General features: G+C 42.4%; 1 protein-coding gene across 1 annotated transcript in view; it reads left to right on the top strand.

Moving 5' to 3' along the window:
* Positions 1-23,076, top strand: part of ADAM22 (ADAM metallopeptidase domain 22) — a 190,433-nt gene that overhangs the window by 13,030 nt on the left and 154,327 nt on the right. Inside the window, exon 3 of the mRNA XM_018566867.1 lies at positions 17,852-17,928. Coding sequence (XP_018422369.1) covers positions 17,852-17,928 — 77 coding nt within the window. The remainder of the gene's footprint in view (positions 1-17,851; positions 17,929-23,076) is intronic.

Consider the following 23,076-nt stretch of genomic DNA (forward strand, 5'->3'; position numbering starts at 1 on the left):
ACACAAAGTCAGGAAGGAACACCCAAAAGTCCAAGGTGGACAAGAACAGAGTTAGGAATTATGGCGGGGAGATTTCACTGCTGCAGTGTTCAAGACATATAAGAAGCATCAAGTTTAACTGAAATACTCTATATGGCTATCACATCTATACTATATTTCTAAAACTATGGGCAACCCTTGAGCTCAGGTGTTTTACTGAAGGGTACTACTAATACTACAACATTTTAGACAAATGCGTACTTCCAACCTTCTGGACAGTGTGCTGAAGGCCCTCCTCTGTTCCAGGATGACCGTGCCCACGTACACAAAGCCAGTTCCATAAAGATATGGTGTGATTGGTTTGTTGGGTGGAGGAACCTGTATGGTCTGTATAGAGCCCTGACCTCAACCCTACTGAACACATTTGGGATATACTTAAAGAGTGGAGTCACAAGGGGGTGCAGCCCGCAGCCAGGTGACACCATTGGAGGGGTGACACCAAAATGACTGACTGAATGTCATTTTGGTGTCACCCCCTCTAAAAAAGTCTGGCACTCGGTCATGGACTGAGAGCCTGACAGTGTCAGGAGAGAAGAAGGGACACGGCGGCATTCCTCATCCCGCTGGGTGAACGTCCCCTCCTCTCTCTGCTGGCGTCCATTACAAAGATGGCAGGCGGCAGGCGTCAATTAGATAGCTGCGCATGCCCGCTCCTGGGTGACACCTGGCCTCGGGAAGCCCCTGTACTGGAATGCCATTATGAGCCAGGTCTTTTTATGCAACATCAATATCTGATATTACAAATGTTCTTTTGGTCGAATGGGCACAATTCCCACAAACACACTCCAAAGAGTGTAGGCTGTTATAGCCACAAAGAGGGAATCAACTCCATATTAATGTCCATATTCATGGAGAAGCTTATGTAGTTGTGATGGTCAGGTTTTCACAAACCTTTGGCCACATAGTATATAATTTTTAGGGGGACTAGCCCTTTCATTCTTCCCTGTGAGAACAAATCCTAATTTGCAATGATTGTAGCAGGTCCCAGTAACATTACGTTGCTCGCAGTCATAGCAATTGCCCGGAAATCCTGGGTGATCTGATATCATTTACAGGCGGCAGTAGCCGAGGAGTAGGAAATTTGGCCCGGTATTCCTTCAAGGTTAAGACTTGACTGAGCATTTTCCCATCATGCATTTCCTGGGAACGTACTGCATAATGGAAAGGAACACGGTATAAATATTGATTACAAATCTCATAACTCTGACAAAGACTCCCTGTTCTCCTCTGGTTTTTCGCCCTTTTTCTTTCCTTCTTTTCTCTCCTTTTTGTATACAGTAGCATTGGTTCTGACCTTTGGCCGGATTTAGGTGATTCCTGCAATTTAACCATGGCAAAGACATTCTCATCGACATAACCTCATCACTAATAGAAACAATTAATCTGCTAGCGACTTTAACCCTTCCATTCTCTTTCCAAAACGGAAAAAAAACAAGTTTTGGCTATATATACACTTTAACCCTTTCCCCGCCAATGAGGACCGCACGTCATGTCAATGAAAGGGCTAAAACAAGCTTGTGTCTGCAGTAACAGCTATGAGCTCGTTTAAGCCCTTCAAATGCTATGATGTGCGGTAGTCATTGGCGGCTTATAACCAAAACATTTTTTTGCCATATGTCAGCAGCAGTGGGGCCCTGTAAGCAACTTTAAATCCATTCGCTGATCTCCTCCCCAGTGAATGAACTCAGAAGGGAAGATGGTTTTGTCACTTCGGGTTTCTGGCTGTCATTTCCCACCCACAGAGGTCAGGGAAGAAGCTGATCAAGCATGATCTGTGCTTGATCAGTTTAAATGGGCTGCAAAGGTGACATAAGGAGTCTAATGAACCCCTAATGTCTCTATGAAGAGGACCTGTCACCAATAAAGTGCTATCACATAGGGGCTTGTGAACCCCCATTGTGGTAGCAACAATGTTAACATTTTTTTTTTAAGTCCTCCTCCCCTGTGTACACTCTACAAATGCAAACACACGGGTGCATCAACATACAAAAAAGACAATTGCGGCACACATGTTAAGTATTGTTACGTGCGCCAGAGTGTGAGCAATAATTCTAGGACTAATACCGGTATTTACAGGTTAACTGAATGACCTTTTTAGGCTTTTGAAACGTTGCCAATGGACAATTTGGGGTACTGCAGTTTTTCATTGCTTCATGTGCGTATGTGATTTTGAAGCTTGCCATGTTTGGTATCTATTTACTCACAGCAACCTCCTCTTTTATATTTTACTAAGAACTTGGACACACAGTGTATATATTGTGATTACTTGCACTAACATTAAGTTAAGTGTATTTTTTACTGAAAATTTGGGTTTCATATACAGTTGCGCTAATATCACACTCCCTGAAAAATGCAACTGCCACCATTTTATTCTCCAGGTTCTCTGTGTTCATAAAATATAGAATTCTGAGGGGTTGTAAATAATCTTCAGGCCTAAAATGTGCATTTGTACAACGCAATACCGGCTGTGTCAGCGAAAAATTTGACTTAAAGAAGAACTATGAGGTAAGTGATTTCTACTCATCCTCATAGTTAGAGCCGACTTGTGACAATTAAACTGTCACACGTCGGCTCTATTCATCGGGAAGTGAGCGAACACATAGCGTTGCTCGCTCACTTCCCGATCATCTCTCTGCAGAGAGAGGTGAGTGTCAGTCACCACTCCCTGCAGGGATTCCCCCCCTCCCCACTCCGATCCTTCAGTGCTGACTGGAGGAACGGGTGGGGGAGGGGGCGGGCACAGCTGGTTCTGCCTCTAGATAGGCAGAGCCAGCTGTCAATGTAATGTCGAATGTCGGGATCCGTCCCGGCTGTGGCACTATCAGTATATAGCGAACAATAGCCCGCTATATACTGAGCTTTGGGTCACGGGAGGAAGTTAGTATATATCCTCCCGTGACCCTAGAGAGAACTATGGGATAAAAGGGTCACCCCATATTTCTCTTTTAAAGATATGGGCTATCTACATTGTGGCTCTTACACCGTCCCATTTCCCGTCTTCTTTCATTTCCCATCTTTTCTGTTTCTTTCCATCTTTTTGGCATTTCTCGTCGCTCTCTGCTACATTATTAATTCCCATATGTGTTTATAAAAAATCATCTGGTTCATATTTTGTATGTATAGAACTGCAAAGACCAAAATCTAAGTACTGAGGTCATCTTGGTTTACTTAATACTTTGTTGCCCCCCTTCTTGTACTGTTCTCCTTTCATACTTGTAGGTCTGAAAAATTTGCAAGTAATACTTTTTTTTTACAAGGAAATAAGAAAGAATAGAAAAGTTGCTTGCCTATTGGAAAAATATAAAACCAGATGGGAAGCCAAACTATCATAAAAAAAGGGTTTCGAGCTCATTCCAGAAATGTTATTATTCTTTTTGTACACACCAAAACATGTTGTAAAGCAAAGATTAACATCAAGATTAAAGTCTATCTAAAACCCAAAACAAATATCTAATATATTACAGCTTACCAGTCCTTAGATGTGGTGGCTGCATTACCGTAGTTTTCTTTTTTCAGCACTACCCTAAAACATAACCCCCTAAATCCTGACCCTTCCCGAAGATAACCTCTACAGCAGTGGTTCTCAATCTGTTTATTCTCAGGACCCACATTTACCCTTGGTCATTAAGTCACGACCCAAGCCGCACTGCAATGGATCGCACTGCATTAGAGTACTGCACATTCCGGTGCGGGCCTACGAACTGTGGGTAGGAGGGGGGTTTGGGGTACCATTCAAATGAATAGCAGCGCAACACACCTCCCGCACCAGAATGCATGGTAGGTGCGATTCCGTGGTACAGTGCGTTAATCGCACAGGACTGTGCCATTTTTGCACTGTACTAGCGTGAATGGGCCCTCAAATACACTGACATACATACACAACCACAGACACAATGTCACACACTCACAGACATTCCCAAACACACACACACACACACACTCCAAAAAAAGTTTCCTTTAAAGTTTTTAAGATCCACCCAGTCTCCCTACCTTACGAGAACTGGATTGGATCCTCAGACTGGGGTCCATTGTGGGCTGCTGTGCTGTGACGGAGCTCCATCCATATATGCATTGCTTGTACAACTCCCTTGCGCGCCCTGAGGTGTAGAGGTGCCGGGAGTCAGAATGGGATATCCAGGTCCAGGCACCTCTAGAGGACATGTAAGGGAGCTGTAAGCAATGCACGCATGGATAGCGCTCACTCGCGGCCATTGCCCCATCCTATCCCCCCTTAAGCTGACACTATGTACCAGGCAGCATGTTTTAAATGTTTTTTCGGCACAAGAACTGACAGGGCTGCGCTAGAGGGAGGCTGAGGAGCCTCTCACTAAGAAAAGTGGAAGGCATGCAACGACCCACTTTTGGGTCACGACCCACCAGTTGAGAACCAAGGCTCTACAGTACACGAACCCTACTCCTCAAGTCCCTGTTTACACATGCGCTTCTTGTAAATGCATGTCATACGCTCACAAAAGTGTGCGCTTTGATGCACAATCACAGAACGCACTTGCAGTGGCATTACTAGTTAATGGCTCCCCCAACATGTCTGAGCAAATGCATTTTTTTCCGTAAGAAGGTGTACAAACGTGTGGGAAAAAAACGTCAAATGCATGTCAAAAAATTTGTGACATGTACTACTTTCCCGTGTTTGGCGTGCGTCCAGGGACCCATTGAAATCAATGCGGACAAGTGCCAAATGCGGGAAACAAATGTCTGGGTATGCGTGCCACAGCAACATGTGTTTCGGCTACGCTCAGGTGTGAATGGGGTTTACGCGTATCTTAACCCAAAAATGTAATATATTGCAGTTTACCAGTCCTTAGATGTGGCGGCTGCATTGGTTTTATTTTTTAGGCAAAGAAAATTTTCTGCAAGTACGGAAAATACTTATTGATCCTGCCAGAAATGTACAGTGGTACCTTGGTTCACGAACTTAATTCGTTCCACGATTCTGGTCGCAAACCGAATCAAACTGTGATCAGACAGCAATCTCGACTAGAGGAAGCAATGACCAGTGTCAGAGCAGGGAAGATGGCTGCGGTTGTGTTCGTCACCCGATGTGGAGTTTGAGAACGGAAGCAACATTTTGCTGAACTTCCTGTTCGCAAAATGAATGGTTCGCGAACAGAAGCATTCATGAACCGAGGTACCACTGTACGTGTCACTTCCTATGCACTGAACTGTATTCAGTCTTCCTCTATTTCCTGTGAACTACACAACCCTTTCTACCCATGTTATGGAGATGTTCTGTAGCCCTATCATACTTCACGTCCTAAGGTGACAGCTCAGCTGCTTCATAGATACAGAACAGTGAGTGAGTGTTGTTGCTCTAAGGAAGTGTGTTATTCACAGGATCACCAGGTGATAATAAAGGAAAGAAGCCTGAACAAAACAAATGTAGCCACCACATCTAAGAACTACTAAGCTGCAATATGTCAAATTTTAGTTTTTTGGTTTAGATTCGCTTTGATGCATTTTTTTGGGTTTAGATTCGCTTTGATGCATTTTTTTGGGTTTAGATTCGCTTTGATGCATTTTGCGATTCATTTTTACAGATGAGCACATGTTTTCATTTTTGACGACGCGTGTAATGATTCAACCAGAAAGGAAACAGAACTAAGATGAATAAATAATATATCAGCATTAATAATTCATTATTGGTTTGTGGTCATTTGTAAACATAATTTATTCGAATTCATTTTTTATTTTACATGATGTTGGAGTAACAGTTTCATTATTATTTTTATTATTATTATTTTTAACAATAATAACAGTTTATATTGTGACATCATCTATTATGGTGCCATAAAAAGTGATACAAACACAAAGGTAAAAGATGTAATACAAGTACACACAACATCATTCTAATGACAAATGTATAGTAAAACATATAAAGCATTAATGTTACATTCTAGAGCAGGGGTAGTAAATTAAAATTCAACCAGGTTCGGTGAATAAAATTTTCATCCGAGGTCCAAATCACAGTCCGGACACAAAGGTCACTCATTCCGTGTCTGTACCACGATCGGCTGCATTCACAGCAGCAAGGGGGCCTGCGCTGGGTTATGGCTGGCAGTGGATGCACTGTCAGCCAGCCATAACCTAGTGCAAGTTGGCGATCGCGGTCCGGACAGAACCGCTATATGGTGCGCCATTTAGTGACCCCTGTTCTAGAGGGTTACAAAGTAGAGACAAGAGTTAAAGGATTTCCCCACACAGCTACCTCCTCATGTATCACTGGCCACTACCTTTTAGATTGTAAGCTCTCATGGGCAGGGCCCTCCTTACCATCTTGTCTTCAATTGTATTGTGATTGTAATGTCTTCCTTATATTGTAAAGCACTGTGCAAACGGTTGGCGCTATATAAATCCTGTTAGAAATAAGGTAGTCCACATTATTAAGTAGTGCCAGAAAGATTTTGGATGACAGCCTGCTCACCAACTGTATTGTTTCTGGAATCCATGTTTTCTGGTTTGCTCCTTATTTTATGGCCTTTACAATTTAGAGCAGTTCTGTTCCATGGTTCCAGTGCCGTCCCCTGTAATTTCCAGCGTGTTAGAATGTACAGCAACATGCAAAAAAAAAAAAATACTTTGAAATACGGCTATATATTTTTTTAAATCACATAATAGAATGCTTGATAACTAAGTAGACAGATAGATGCTGCAGGAACATTAAAAGAGAACTATGGGGTAACCTTTTTGTCCCATAGTTCTCTTTTGGGTCTTGGGAGGACATATACTAGCGCCCTCCTGTGACCCAAAGCTCAGTATATCGCGAGCTACAGCTCGCTATATACTGAGAGTGTTGCAGCCGGGACGAATCCCGACAATGCTGTCGAGATCCACCCCTCTGGCTGATTGACAGCGAGCTTTGCCTATCTAGAGATAGAGCCAGCTGTGACCGCCCCCTCCCCTGTCCGTTCCTTCACTCAGCACTGGAGGACCGGAAAGGGGGGGAATCCCTGCGGGGAGCAGTGACTGCCAGTCACCGCTCACTGCAGGGAGATGATCGGAAAGTGAGAGAGCGTCAGTATGCATTCGCTCACTTCCCGATCTAAAATCCAACATGTGACAGTCTTATTGTCACAGGTCGGCTCGAACTGTGAGGTTGAGTGGAAATCACTCACCTCATAGTTCTCCTTTAACTTTTTGACATGGCTTAATTTTTTTAGGCTTTTAATTGAGCTCTGATACCTGTATAAAATGCTCTAACTGGGGCAGTAGGCAGACCACTGCGGAGAGGCTACTGCTTCCATATCAACACTGCCGCCTGTATGGAAGCAGCAGCCTCTCTGCAGTGGTCTGACATTCTACAGCTAGAGCCCTCTAATCAGCAGGGAGCATGAGCTTGGTTGTTTTCACTGCTGTAGTTCTGATTCAGTTTTGGAAGTGTCAGACCGGTGCGTAGAGACCACTGCTCCTACACATAGAGTAAGGACTGGCAGTGGCATGCATGCATTTTATAGGATATTTCTAAATGGATATAAATGCATTTAATACAAAGCAATGACAGGCTGGCGGCAGCTGGTTCCGATAAATTGTGTCACCACAGATTACCTGCAGTTAGGGATAGCTGATCATCCCTGACCATAGACAGATCTCCAGGAAAGTAAGATCAGTGGCGTAACTATAGTTATAGCAGCCCAGGCGGCTGGTATGAGGCCTGGAGGTGGAAGGGGGCCCCATGTGGTTGTTGAGGCAGATAAACATAGAAGCAGTACTGCATCATTAAGGGTTGCAGTGGTTGCAGTTGAGGACAAATCTAATTCCCTGTAAAGTCTACAGTGTATAGACAACTTCAGATGCACAAAAGGAGTCTTTGGGATCATGGCATTGTTACTCACAGCTCAGAGAGAGGTCATCAAGGGGGCCTCACCACATTTTTGCTATGGCACCCCATGATCTGTAGTTAGGGCCCTGAGTAAGATGATTTTCATTTTATGAAAGGGGATTCACTTGTACATACAGCATTTAAATCTTCATCTGCAGAGGAAATGAAAAAGCAGTATGGACAGCTTATTTATTGAGAATGGTTCCATATTTGTAGGGTGGAAGAGCTGGCAGGGTTCTGTAGCCAGAAGCTGGATCCATAGCCTGCAGCAGGAGCAGAAAACCTCTGGAGTTGGAGCTGCCATGCAAATGAAGCCGAGCTTGGAGCTGACATTCCGCAGCTGCTGATAGTTGTAACATGTATGTTGTAGTATGTATATAATGTCACGTGTTCAGCTTCTACCGCCAAGTTACCGTCTTGTTTACAATGTGGATCTGGCTCTTCTCCTGCTGGCTATAAACAATCTCACACAGCTGCCAGTCCTGGAAAATATTTTTTATTGATGGGTTGATAGAAAAATTGACTGCAAGCATTTTACTGAGACATAATACCAACATACATAAAGGAATCAATGCAGGGACACTTAGAGGACGGGGGAACTTAAATCTGAACTCTGGGCACATACACCTTTATTGAAGTATATTCTTCTGTAGCCGCAGAGGATATCAATTCACATTGCGTGCACCAAATGCCCTTGCAAATGCAGTGATCACCTTGTAGAAGTAGCAGTGGCTTCATCATAGCCTGTGCAGAGAGCAGAGCCATGGGAGGAGCCAATCAGGCCCTACCTACTACAGGCTGACTACAGGAAACTATAGGAGGGGCGGAGACAAGACCAGTCACATTGCACAAGGAGAGAGAGCAGCAGTGAGCGGTCTTTGTTACAGGAAGCCCCAAGTGTCACACTGGATAACTGCACAGATCTGGAAGAAATACACAAAGCTCACCAAGATTCCAGGAAGAACACACATGACTCTTGGGAAGGTCTGCGGTCATATAATGTATATTCAGGATACTTCCATTATTCAACAATACAAAAATTGAAGTTTAAGGTGTATTATAATGGGAAACATCACCAATAATATAACATTCTGAAAATTGTTTTTCTACATATTAAAACATCAGTCCATAAAAGCAAGCAATACATCAAATGTATGCTTCATTGGGATCCACAAAATAAATTGAAGCACACAACGCTACTCCCAACATATCCTAGAAAGTATACAAAGTCTGGCATCCGAGGGAGATCCTCACCTGTGAAACTGTGAGGATTCAGCAGCGTGCGAAGGTAGAGGAGTTTTGGTATAGTGCTGAATAACGCGTTTCACAGCCTTAAGCTGCTTCATCAGACTTCATTGTGCATGATTGATATAATTAGCCAAGTTTTGGAGCTTATGTACATAGTGTTCCCTCATTTGAGTGCACCAGGCATCAATCATTGTTTGACTCAGGGACAGCAGTAGGAAGAAGGAAAACGGGGACAGGGGTCCACGGACGGCCTTTGTGCAGATCAGAGCCAGGGTGTCCACTAAGGCAATAAAGCCTAGTATTTGGGGAGGAAATACTAGTGTTTCCTACTGTCTTTCCTCCGCATACACTTGGGCGTATAGCTCTGCAAACAATGTTCACAGCGCATTATTGCCACTAGTTGGAGCCGAGGAGCATTCCTCGGCTTCTAATGTTGGGAGAATGCAAAAATGTGTTGAGCTCATTTGTTAAAAGAAGGCTGAATGAAAGAAATTATTTGTGATGATAGAATTGCATTTTGATTACTATTATAGGTTAGTCTAGAACAGCAGTCATCTTGTTCAACTCATAAAGTACTGAGGCCGCATTGGCACTAGTGTGCGAACGAGCGAAAGAAAAAAGCCGGTGTGCAGTCAGGGTTAAAACACAGCAAGCAAGACGCATGCTCAAAAAACGTGCCAAGCTTGCAGCCCATACAGCTGTATGAGCTTTTTTGCTGTTTCCCACGAGTAGGGGAGACCATTGAAATGAATGGGCTGCCCTATGGAGATGTGTGAGTACTGTTTTTTTTTTTGTTGGCTACTGTGTGCTAGCTTACTGCTGAACATACAGTTCTTTACCATGAAAGGGCTGGTGGTTGGCGTTGTTAACAAAAAGTTCCTAGACTTCCCCTGATCCCTGACATTCTTTCAGTAATGTTCCTAGTATAAGGTCCCAGGCCTGACATACCATTGGTGCAGACTATGCATCTGCGTAAGGGCCCTCTGGGACTTAGGGGGCCATTTTTACTAGATGTGGGTCAAATGGGTGCTGGGACCCCTCTAACTGTAAAGTAGACTTGGACAAAGCTGATATATTATCTGGCTTTTAGCTAATACACTGTGAATAAGTGTTTTACTTACCCAGCAGTTGAATGGGGTGGGAATTGGTCTTGCACAGGGTGGACTCCGCCACCCATAAGGGTCATTGGTGCCAACCTAAGGACAGTGCAGGGATGCCTGAAGCTTTATGTCAAGCTCTGTGTACTCTTTAAGGAAGAGCAGAAAACCATTAAAATATGCTTTTGTGAGGTGGCTACTAGAAATTTAGTGATTGCCAGGGCTGTAGTTAGCCTGGCTGGATCATAGTTGGCATTTATCTGGTTAATTCCAGGTGTCTGGCATTGATTGTAGCCACCTGGGTGGAGTGTGACTCGGCTGTATTGTGGGACAGCCAATGAGAGACATTGTATGTGTATGTGCAGTCAGCAGCCAATCACTGGGTCTCTTTCAACCAGTGTTGCATGCTGGGATATGGTACATATACTGGAGGGAATCGCCATGTGCTCAGTTCTAGTTTGGGACCAGCAATGGATTAGTACAGGACTGGGTACTGTCCAGCCTGCCCCCCAGGCTAGGCCTGAGGCCTGGGGGTGGGCAGATGCTGGAGTGTGGGAAGTGTTTCCCTGGGCCTCAAGTATGGAGGAGGCCTGTTCTGTTGTCAGAGGAGGAGAACCGGGGGAAGCTAATGGCTGCTGGAGGTGACTGGAACATAGTGGACCTCGAGAGCAAGTCTGGTGTCTCTCCTGCTGAGGATTTGCGTTCATTCCCTGATCATCTGCTACTCAAATTCCTATTCGCTGTACAAAAAAATTGATCTACACTGAGACGCTAAAAAGAGTCTGGTGAGTCTGGAGTCTATGTCTGTCACACCCTGGATGTCTGGGATCCCTATACCCTCTCCCAGTGGGAAGATGCTAATAAATGTTCTTCAGCATTAAACTTGTGGAGTGGATATCAGCTTTGTGGGCACTAGAAGAGGGCCGTTAAATGCTAATGGGGCAGCTGAATACCAAATCTCCTAGACAACTAGTGATGGCCCAGGTTATTCTGGCGGCTCCTTCGGGGATGAGCGCTACATATAAAATTACACATGGCGTATGTAGTAAGAATGTATGTTATGCCAACTTTCTATATATGTTTTCTTTATTCATTATCAAAAATAATCTTAAAAATATAATAATTAGGCTATTGTGTATGGCCAGCTAAGGAGAATTATCCTATTGTGTATGGCCAGCTAAGGGAACACGTCTATCATAATGCTAAAATGTTGTGCTGTTGAAAGACGTTATTTAATAGCCTGAGGAGCGGATATAATACTTCCACTGAGTGATTATTTATTTACACTAGATGTGCTTGACCTCGAGCAGTCATAGTACCCATTTGCACCTAGTAGAAGAAAATCAGGAAAGTGGACACCCCCAACGCTGTCCTATCTTGTAAGAAGAAACAATGATCTATCTAATACCATTATTGGACTTTTACCTCAAAACTGATCTATATTGTTTTTTTGCTGACTTTTTCCTGCATTGCATCTTATCACCAAGAACATTTGAGTGACTTTCAGAACATTGATTGAGTATAAGAGCATTGATTGCACAGCGGTTGCCTTACTATGGGGAATTTGCTGGTTTTGTACCATCTGTGACTTTTGATTGACCCTTTGCCTTCCCACACACACACGTGCTTTGCTGGGTGGCCTTCAGGCTCATGTCTCTCCTAGGTTGGGTTTGGTGTAGCCCTGTTTTGATTAATGTATCTTTTTTGTCTCTTCTGGAGCTACATGTATTCATCTTCGGCTTTTCTTTGTCATAATCTGTTTAGTAAATGTTAACTTCTGCATTGTTGTTTTATTTTCTGTAGAAGACATTGGAAATGGCAAGCCGCAACGAGTATCATATACCTTTTGTTGGGTTTGTGCTGTTTATGTTAGCAGTGAGATGATATAGAAGGTTTTGTTTGCATAAGGGGTTGTGACCGTATACAACTTGAAGTTATTTTATATCACAATGTTGTGTTTGTATAATGCTAGAAGTGAATAGAGAGTACACCGGAGTCCTGATAAAAGCAGATTTTTCTTTTGCTGGTTTGTCACATGCTGCAGATGGCTGGCCAAAATTGGAGAGAACAAAGGGCTTGATATTGGCAAATGCCGGCTACTTATTTATTTTTTTTCAGATTATAGCAGGCCTCCGGCCAGTGTAGAGGATAGCGAAAATGCAATCCAGACTTTAATATCAACGTAATCCAAAGCTGCCCATGCAGTACCTCTTTTTTGCCACAAGATGTCTTCAGTCTTGAGGCCGGAAGACAGCATTCTCTGCATCAATAAACTTTGAATAAAGGGCAACTTGGTGACACCCTTCAAGTGGTCGGGCCTTGACGTCCTGCAATCAAAGTATGTCATCAGTTTTCCAGCCTTGCTTCCGTTCTTGCTTGCAGAGCCTATAAAGACCTGTCCAAGAGGCCATGACTTAGGTTACCAATGTTCCAGCTAGTGGGTTAGCTTTGTGCAGATGATTATGCAGGAAGCTGCGATCACCCATGCTACCATACAAAACGAGTGTGGGCAGTAAATACCAGCAACGGGTCTGAGTGTCCTATGTTATAATGACCCTCAGACATACATGCAGTACTTCAAGCAGGGGCCCGTTTGATGTGAGTGTTCTGAAGAGAGAGAAAAAGGTCCTGCCATGTGTGAATGAGAGAGAATGATGGTGCTAGCAGAATGAAATGAGAACCCAACTCTTATCTCTGCCTCCCCATCCAAACTCCCTCTCCACATTCCTTTAATTAGAATTATATATATATCTCTATGTGTAAATAAACCCAACCATTATTTAAGATTCAGTTGTCTGTCATTAAATCAAGTTGCCCCAAAACAGAACACATTCAAAGGTTCTGAAGCCATTCCTACATGGTAAGATGATTTGGTTAGGGTTTCCTTTTCTTGGAAGCAGTGAGATCCACATGGATATAAAGTCATTCGGCTCATGCATAGAACACTAGACATCATATGCTTCTTGATATACTGTATGTGAGGAGTGTGTCAGGATTTGATGTAACAGAATCCTGACTCGGTGTTGGAAGGAGAAACAAGGAGAGCAGCGTCCGGTTGTGCTTCTGTAAGCTGAATAGATTCAGAGCTGGACGTTTTTGCATTATTCATAGAAGGAGTAAGGTGGATCAAGGAAGTAAAAGAGCAAACTATACAGTATGTTTTACTAGAAATTCACATTTCAAATTCACAGGTCACAGTGGTGAAATCTCCAAAACCCAAAATACTGGAATCCAATATGTTCAGACTTTTGACTACAGCAAAGGTGCAATGAATTCATTTTGGAGCACATATTTCAGTTTGGCTTTTTCTGGCACTGACATTCTAGAATATTGTACATAGGTGACACAACTGTTATTGCATGGTATTTTCTGGCATGGCTGTAATGGCTTTTTGTTACCATGAATATATGATATGCGGTATAATGTAGTATATATTATTATTATGATTATATACATTTTGCACATGAGACAAAGAGATGCCGCCCGAGGCACAGCCTCAAATCTCTGATGGCGTTATTATGTTCTGACGGGATTTTTCATTTGAATGTTCATTCAAAAATCTACCAGTGCATGGCCAGCTTAAAACGAGAATTCCCCTCACTTGTAAAGATTTCCTCTCACTTCCTGTTATGGGACAGGGACACAAACAGCAAAAAAATAAATAAACTGACCGGACTTTTACAATACCAGTGCATTCGATATTTTTGTTGTTTTTAAGAATTCTAGTAGCAGATTCTAAATTAAGAGACCTGAGAAGATCTGCCCTCATTGGCTAGTTTGGTTTGTCTGATGCCAAGATTGGGAAATGTTACAACAAAGAGAAAACAGGAAGCTTTCTTAATTTGGTACATATTAATTGAGCCCTGCTTCTCCCCGGAATGTAGAAATTGCTGACTTTCAACGTTTGCTAAGTATTTATTACTCACGGCAAGCAGCTGCTGAGAGTTGTACATGTTGCGAAGTGGGTGACTAGGATGAGATCATTATTCCGTGACCATATGGTCTAGGTAGTCATTACATTGCAGGGTGCACCCAGTGCCTAGTTTATGGCCTGCTGTAAAGAAAAGATCCAAAACCACCACTAGGCGTGCAAGCAAAAACAACTTTCAGAGATACAGTATGCTAAGATAATGAGAGGAGTAGTCAGCAGAATGTTGATATACTATATACAGTAAGTAATTATAAAAAGTTCAATATTTATTACTCAAAAAAACACAAAATCACTCATGTAATATCACAAAACAATACACAATAAAACTAAAACAATAACCCACCACCATAAAAACAATACCTTAACCCCATACGATCCCCTGCTGCCGATTCATAGGGTAGCATATACACTCAGGACCGGATTTCACACAAGACCAACCAAGGCCCGGCCTTCGGGCAGCAGGGAGTAGTGGGGCAGCAGAGGTGTGGAATTCCTATCTCCCGATGCCCGGCACATGCAGTTCTGGGCGCCGGGCGGGTAGTTGTTTTCTACATTTAGCCCTGCTTTGGGCAAGCAGGGCTAAATGTAGAGCAGGGAAGCCGCCGCTCGTTTTGTACAACTTATCTTGGTGATGTCACCAAGATCACTTGTATGCAGCCTGCGGGTCTGCCATTCTTCATTGGGGGGGAGGGGGGTGCGTGTTGGCGAGTAGGGTGGTGCATTGAGGAACCTGGCCTTTGTACAGCAGGGAGAGCAAATCCGGCCCTGTATACACTGTGCTCTGGAAACACATTGTTTTTACACATAAAAAGTTATTAAACATACAAACTCTTAGCAAAGTATATTTTTGATATATAGAGTATATATAAATCCTGTGAGGCACAACCTCTATCTCCTGACTCATAACCACTGCTGCCCCACTCTTAGTATTTATCAGTCACCTTATTGATATGCTTTATGTGCTGATACTCAGGTGCTGTCAGGTACTTTTTCAGCAGAATATGGATCCTAAACATGGTGGGCAAGGTCGAAGAGGGGTCAGGAAAAAACCGACTTCAAAGAGGGTGATGCTGAGCCAGACCAATCAGAGCAGTACAAGAGGGTAGAACAAAGGGTAGTAAGAGGTCAAGCATTGAGTCAAACCAACCAGACGGAGGTGGTACCAAATAATGAACAGGAGCATAGGTGTCAAACGGGTAACACCAGGAGGTCCATAACCAGTTGTCCTAGCTAGATTCTAGATCTCAACCAAAGTCAAGGTTCTGAGCAAAGGCCAAAGCACCAAAAGTTCAACTGAGACCAAGCTGGGGAAGTCGGTAATAATGACAGCCCAGAAAAAAGCAAGACAACAGCAAAAGATGTCACCGGAGCCAAGGAAATATTACAATGGGCAACTGGACTCTAGGGTGTTTGTTTATTAGGAGCAAAGGGACTTTGGTGGGCTGAAAACAAATGAAGAAAAGCCATGATGGACCAATAGGACAAAGGCAGGGCTAAAGGATACTGTTAGAGACCACTGGATGGATGATTTGATGGTCAGTCAACTTACTGACTCCCAACCATGCAACCAACAACCGTTTGATTTAGGCACAGTTACAAAGAGACTGTTCACAAATGTGCTGCTACTGCTGGGCTGCCCTGTCAGAAAGCCCAGAATACTCTGCAAACACAATGTCATGGAAGCACCCTGTATTAAATGTATATTTCTACCAAGCCAGTCTGTCCTTATTATGAGGACAGTCCACCTTTACCTTTTGGACTCATATATCACTGTCACACACACTGTGGGCACATGGATTGCACAAAAACACTTCTTTTTCAGCAAAATGATGAAGGGTTGTTATTACTGTCAATTTTGAATGGGCTGCCAAAGCACCTCATTGCGGCAAAAACACAACTCTTTATCGGGTGCACTAGCTGTCTATAAGGTGCCATTTAAAATGAATGGCATCCCAGAGCACGGAGACACATAACTTGTATTAGCACATACTTTACTGCAGAGAAATACCATGGACCATCCCTTACTGATTTATGTTTTGTAGTTAGTTTTCTGTTGCTGTTGACAGCTGTAGGTACCTGCAAACCCAAGAAAAGTCTTTTGCCCATGCAGTATTGATGGCCCATTGACCAGAAGGTGGAAGTGCGTATCTTGCCTGAATATTGTGCTTCTAGAAGTGCTACTAGCAATATTACAATTTTCAGAGTGCCAGACATTACAGTCTGCATTGGCAGTGCTTTATTGTTTCTTGAAAAGGTGTGTAGGTCAAATCTAAGACGTCATTCATGCAGGCATTAAAAATGCTGTGTGTAGATGTATCCAGCGTATTGTTTTACATGCATCAGTATAGAAATCTATGGGCCCATTCACACAGTTGCATCCAGGGCCACAATGTTGTGCTGCATTCAGCAGCATAAAAAAATTAGGAAACAGCTGTGTCCGGGCTCATATAGGTTAGCATTTTATTCTCTTTGTGCATTTAAATGTTTTTCTAACGTTAACAAGCATACAGAGGTAAAACAGCCTATTGACCACCTAGCAACCGAGGACACTAGGTGGCAGAAGCTGCCAGCATCCTAGCAACCTAGATGGCAGCAACCTGGCAGAAGCTACCTACTGACCATATGAGCTGTACTGCTGGATGCATTGAAATGTTACACAAAAGTTATATGTGTTCTGGCAGCTAAAAACACATGATCTTGCTGCCAGCTTCTGCCACCAATATGCTACATTTTAGTATAGGTCCGTGTGAATGAGGCTTTAGGTTTGGCACAGTGACGTACACTGGTGGGTATTAGTTGCATCTGCTTATTAGGCTTTTCATTATAATTAGATATTTTATAATTTAATTGCAGTGTAAAAATATTTGCACATCACTCACACAGTATTAAAGTGAACTCAAGAAGTGAAATATTGCTTTTATTATAGGGAAACTTTAAAAAATTTTAATGGTGCAAAAGCAGTACCCTAAAAATCTACTTTTTTTTGTCTTAAATGCCTCATAAAAAATAGTGCTTCACTTCTCATGACACTCCTTCATAGCTAAATATCTGCAGTGTGAGATCTGAGGAACTGCTAGCCTTACGAGATTTGGAGCGAAATTTGATGATGTCACTGCCGTACTGTTCACTGTTTTTGCTGGAGGCTCTGACATCAGGAAGCAAAGCTCTGCCTCTACCAAGATGGCCTCCAAACAGTGCAGAGCAAGGCATGGAAGTCAGTGAGTAACCAAGTAATTCATTCTGTTCAGCCATCGGGTGACCTGAAGTCTAGATGAAGATCACCAGGTGGCATTGTAAGTGTGTCACATCATTAGATACTGCATCTTGTAGACTTAAAGGAAAATAAGAGGATTAGATAGGCAGAGTCTCTGTCCAGCACTAATACACAGAAGCTGAGGTTTGCATAAGTTACAAATTAATAACACACACACCGTCTCAACATTGACTCTAATTTCCTTTTGTTCCATATGTGGACATTCAATACTTAGTCTTCTTGGAATGCACTGGTTCAGGCACAATTGATCTTTGACTGTTATTGGCTGCTGCGTCAGCATATCGGTCCTTCTACCTGCTTCTGTTCATTGCTTGTTTGTAAACATTAATAACATTTTTCAAAAGGAAAACATAGGAAATAAAATTGACTGTAAATCTTTCTAGTTGATATCATTCTATATTAATTTAATTATTTTCTTGTCTCTGCAGTCCACCCACATTGCACAGGCCAGCTTTCAAATCGATGCCTTTGGAACTTCGTTCATCTTGGATGTTGAACTGAACCAGTAAGTACAACATTGTACAAGTTGTACATCAAGCTATTTCAAATGCTGATGAAATCACTTACAATATATGCTGCTTCCGGATGTTTAAAATGTTAGTCTCCTGCAGAATCAGCTGGTCCCCTGAGCACTGGCCCTGATATCCTGTTTTAGAGTGACTTCTTTCCCTTGCAAGGTCCTATGGAGCCACTCTTGTGTGTGCTAGTAAGCTGTGTGTGTCTCCACAAACACACAGACACAGCAAGGCAAGTAGCTCCCCTCCGCTCACCTTCCTTCTCCCTTCTCCAAACTAGTAGATAGACAGCTTGTGATCTTGTACTGGACAGGAAAGTTAGGGAAGCCGAGCTGAGAGAGTTGGAACTGTTTGTAAACATGATGACTGTAAGTGCTTGGACAAAAGATTAAGAAATACTTTGCTTGGCAATTTATATTTGTTTGATCTGGATTCATTATTGAAAAAAAGGTTTGAGAGTTTGGTTTATGGAGTGTTTACATTCCATAGTTCACATTTAAAAGTTTAGTGACAGCTTCTCAGATGTCAGATTATGTTTTATTACATCATTTTCAGAAGTCTTCTTCTTTTAAGTTACAGATTTTATGTAATCCAGTTAATGGCAGAATGATTATAGGATTTTACAGCAGCACCAAAGTGAGAACTGATTCAGGGGAACAAAATATGTAAAGCTAAAATATATACTGTCCCATGTTCATACCCAGCTGTCAATAAGAAGATTTTTTTTATTAAAACAGACATCTGTATGTGCTTAGCATTTCTGTCATTAATATTTTATAATTACAAATGTTTGCTAGCTTGGATAATACTCATTAGTAGTTAGTTCCTTCAGTCGACTGCCATGCCATTGTCATTGTTCCTCATGTGACATCAATACACTGAAGAGTATGCCTTATCATCAATGTATTTGCTTCTCTATGACTTAACCATTAGACATGTGCAAAATAAAATAATTTGTTTCAGATGAAACAAATGTAAACGAAAAGCGTCTTCATTCGTTTCGTCAAAGGAAACAAATTTTTATGTTTCGGATTGGAGGCAACAAGCTTTCGAATCCGAAACCGCAGAACCCCCATTTTTAAAGGGGATCTTGGTATACACTAAGATGGCGGCACCCTCATGTTCGAGTGCCGCCATCTCGGTGTAAACTTAGATCTACTCCAAAATGACGGCCGCCGCTCGTTCAGCGTGTGACGTCACCTTCATGTGACATCACACGATCCGCCTCCAAGATGGCGGCGGGCATGCACAGAACACACTGGCGGCCAATATGGCCGCCGGCGTGTTCTCACAATGAATTAATGTATGCCCGAATATCGTTTTAGTATATTTGGGCCTATATTAAATTCATTATTTGGGATTCTGACGAACCTTGGAATCAACTGATTTTCGTTGATTTGCAGGTTCATCCGAATCCGAATGAACATGTCTATTAACCATCAATGAAAAGAAGAGTAACAGTACAGAAGTATTAATTTAGTAGAGGTAAACCCAATTATAAAATCTCATATATGCTTTACACATTAGTGTAATTTCAAAAGTATTTTTTTATTTTTACAACTCTGTTGCTTTAATTAAAAACATTGCCTGGTGTAATATTGACCATCACCTTGTTGAGTTGGAGCTGTTCCTGCCCCCTCCATTGGCACCTGGTTTCTTTTTGTTCCTACCCAGCCTCCTTTCCTTTTCTTTTCCCTCTGGCTATACCGTTTCTCTCCTGCCCCAGTCTTCTGATACCTGTTTTCTATCATTGCAATCTTTCTCTGTAATTGGGACAACCCAAAGGGTCTCGTTGTCTACGCAGAGCCTATTCATAATGTTTTTTTGAGTTAATTGAGTTATTCTCCGCTTTTCCATCACACACAACTGGCCACATGTCCCTTGAGATCTTGTGTGAAAGTGTATTGTCATTATCTATGGATTTAGTGACCGACGGCAAGTCCCAATGTACACCTGTATCTTCTGACTTAAGCTTGCAAAAACTCCCATACACTTACTGTATAGTAAAAAAAAAATACCTGGGGATCCCACCATGAAGATCCTTGATCAGGCACTTCCTGTAGGGTGACATAGCTCTGTCCCTGTCTTGTAGTTGTGCTCCTGCAATGCCACCCTGTCACACAGAAAATGGAGACTGAAAGTGGCTGTTTCATTTGCACATTGCCCATGAATTTTCCAAAGTTGTCACCATCAGGAATCCTGCCCCCTGAGAAATGCCATGAAGACACCGCTAGAGTTCATGTAGACAGGAAGTACTTTAGTAAACTATGTTCACAAGTTGACAAGTGCATGTAAAACTGTAGAACCGGGCATAGGAGAAGATCTTGAGGCTTTTAATGAACAGGATGGAGGTGGGAGGAGATCCCCTGCCAGTCTCATGGATATGATAGGATGGAAGGGGATCCTCAAAGCCAGACTGGAGGACAGGATGGAGGTAGGAAAAGATCCCTCAGTCAGGGTCAATGACAAGTTGGAGGTTGGATGAGATCTTGCGGCCTGTCTTGTGGATAGGATGGGAGTAGGAGAACATTTTCCAAATGGGTTCATGGACGGAATGGGGGTATGTGAGAAAATCATCTAACCAGCCTCCTAAACTAATGGATAGGATTGGGGCGGAAGGACATCTCTCAGCCAGGTTCATGGACAGAATGGGGATGTGTGGAGATCCTCAGCAAAGGTCAATGACAGGATTGTGGTAGGAGGAGATCCCTCAGCCAGGCTCATGGATAGGATAGGATAGGGGTGAAAAGACATATCATAGCCAGGTTTATTGACAGGATGGGGATGGGAGAAGATGCTTGGCCAGGGTCAAGGACAGAATTGAGATAGCAGGAGATCCCTCAGCCAGGTTCATAGATAGGATGTTGGGGAAATTAGATATTGCAGCCAGGCTCATGGAAAGTATGGGGATGAGTGTAGATCCCCCAGACGGGGTCACAGATAGTATGGGGGGTGGGAGGAGATCCCTGCAGTCAGGTTCATGGATAGGATGGGGATGGAAGGAAATCCTCTCAGCCAGGCTCACGGACAGGATGTGGATGTGAGGAGATGGCCCAAGCCAGACTCATGGACAGAAGCATGTGATGAGGAAATGAATCCTGCCTCACGCCATAAAAAAACTGAATACAGTGTTGCTGTTATCTACGTATAAGCAGTCAATCCAGACTCATGGTTGTCCTGTTCATTTATGACTGTTAAACTTTCCATAAGCACTGCATTAGGAGGTTGTATCTTACATATTGGAAGAGATAATTACTGATAAGTGTCCATTCATTATTAATATGCTGCTCCCGAAGTGACAGTGCAGATAGACACATTCTGTCAATTCTACACAGGCCGAGGGGAAATGCCATTAAGAGCTGGCATGTCTATTCTGTCAAAACTTAAATTACCGTCTGGCTTTACAAAAGATTTGGCGCAGATAAACTTTACTAAGCTCTGCATTTTGCATTGCATGAACCTCATAATGGTTTAAATGAAACTACAATCTTTTCTAGATTATTTTAAAAGGAAAAACCTGGAAGCTGTAGAAAAGGAGACTTTAAAATACCAAACCAGCAGGATTTCCACATTATTTTAGAAATCCATTTTGGTGAACTTGACACAAAGTAGCTGCTTTACTTAAGGAACAGAGCATGTTCACATTGAAAATGTTAATGAAGCATAGTGAATGTGGTAAAAACAATTTACTTTGCAAATAATACCCAATCACGTGCAAGGAAAATAACAAAAACAGGATTTTTGCTTGTACCTCATTGGATGATAAAAGTCAGCTTATGATTTGATTTGATCAGAGTTCAGGATTAACTACTGAGAGATTTTTTTCTCCTCCTTACTGTATGAAAAACCAAAACGAAAAAAAGTTTTGGCTGGTAAAACAGTGAAATCCAAATAAACATCAAATTATCCAATTATAAACTTGTTAAAATTAATTATTTTTTTAATGCAGCCAATATAAGCACATAGAATCTGTCTTTATGTAAGCTTTTTACAGTCCTCTACACAGCATAAATCAGACTGTGAGGGTTGGGTCACCGAGGTCAGTTTTTGTTTTACGTGATACTTGATGTGTAATTCTAACATGCAGGAGATGAGCAGACAGAAATTAAGTCATCGGTGTCCTTAATTTTCCATCCAGCAGACTGAAGGTTAGAAAGTGACATTGCTGTATTCCTTCATTTGAAAAGTCAACTCTATACACCGCAAGGATTTTAGCAAATTCCAGATTTTGTTTTCTCTGTGAAAAATGTGTTTGTTATATAAAACTGACTACAGTATGTCATTTCTGCAACTGATTGCTACAGTAGGTGGGAGGTTCTGTCTTCCTTATGAACACATAGGCCCCTTTCACATCGGCATTCTGATCAGGTTCGCCTCTCAGTTTTTCAGGTGGCTCTGATTAGAAGCCGGATGTTAGTCTATGTGCAGCTGGATCTAAATGGACAAATGCCCGTTCACATCCTGTTATTCCCCGTTATTCCGGCCAGGTCTGTAAAAACAAACAGAGTCAGAGTTCTGTTTCAACTTACTTGACCATGCCGTTGGGAGCCCGATGTAAGTGTATGGGCTGCCGGATCTAAATAGACCAACATGGGTCCGGCAATTTCAGTTTTTCCTCCATAACGAGATGGAGGAAAAAGTGGAGGGACACAGATCTAACAACGTTGACCTCTGTACCAATCAGCAGAGGATCCATGCATGGATCCCCTGCGGATCAGAACTGAAGGTGCTGGCCTGAAAGGGGCCATAGGCAGTCTCCTGGTTGTAATAAGAAAAGAGCAGTGATCCAATCATACCAGGAGACATGATCTTTCCAAACATTATACAGAATAACCCCAGGTTTCAAAATGGCCAGGAAACGGCATTTATTTTTTTTGCAAGGTTTTCATTTAAAGATTTAGGGATTTTGACCTAAACTACCCCTCCCCCAGATGAATATTTACCTTCTGGCAGCTGCAGCCTCCAGTACTTGTTTAGTCTACTGTGCTCTGACTCCTTTTAGACTGCTATGAGATTGTCTCCAGAATGTCTCTGGTCTTGGGAATCATGTGAAAAACCCCTCTATATGTTTATGTGTTCCCATTCATACTTAAAAAGCATTTAAAAATAAAATTAGCAAATAAAAAATTATATATATA

The sequence above is a fragment of the Nanorana parkeri genome, unplaced genomic scaffold (genome assembly GCF_000935625.1).
Source record: "Nanorana parkeri isolate BGI_ZX_2015 unplaced genomic scaffold, ASM93562v1 scaffold984, whole genome shotgun sequence".
Taxonomy (NCBI): Eukaryota; Metazoa; Chordata; class Amphibia; order Anura; family Dicroglossidae; genus Nanorana; species Nanorana parkeri.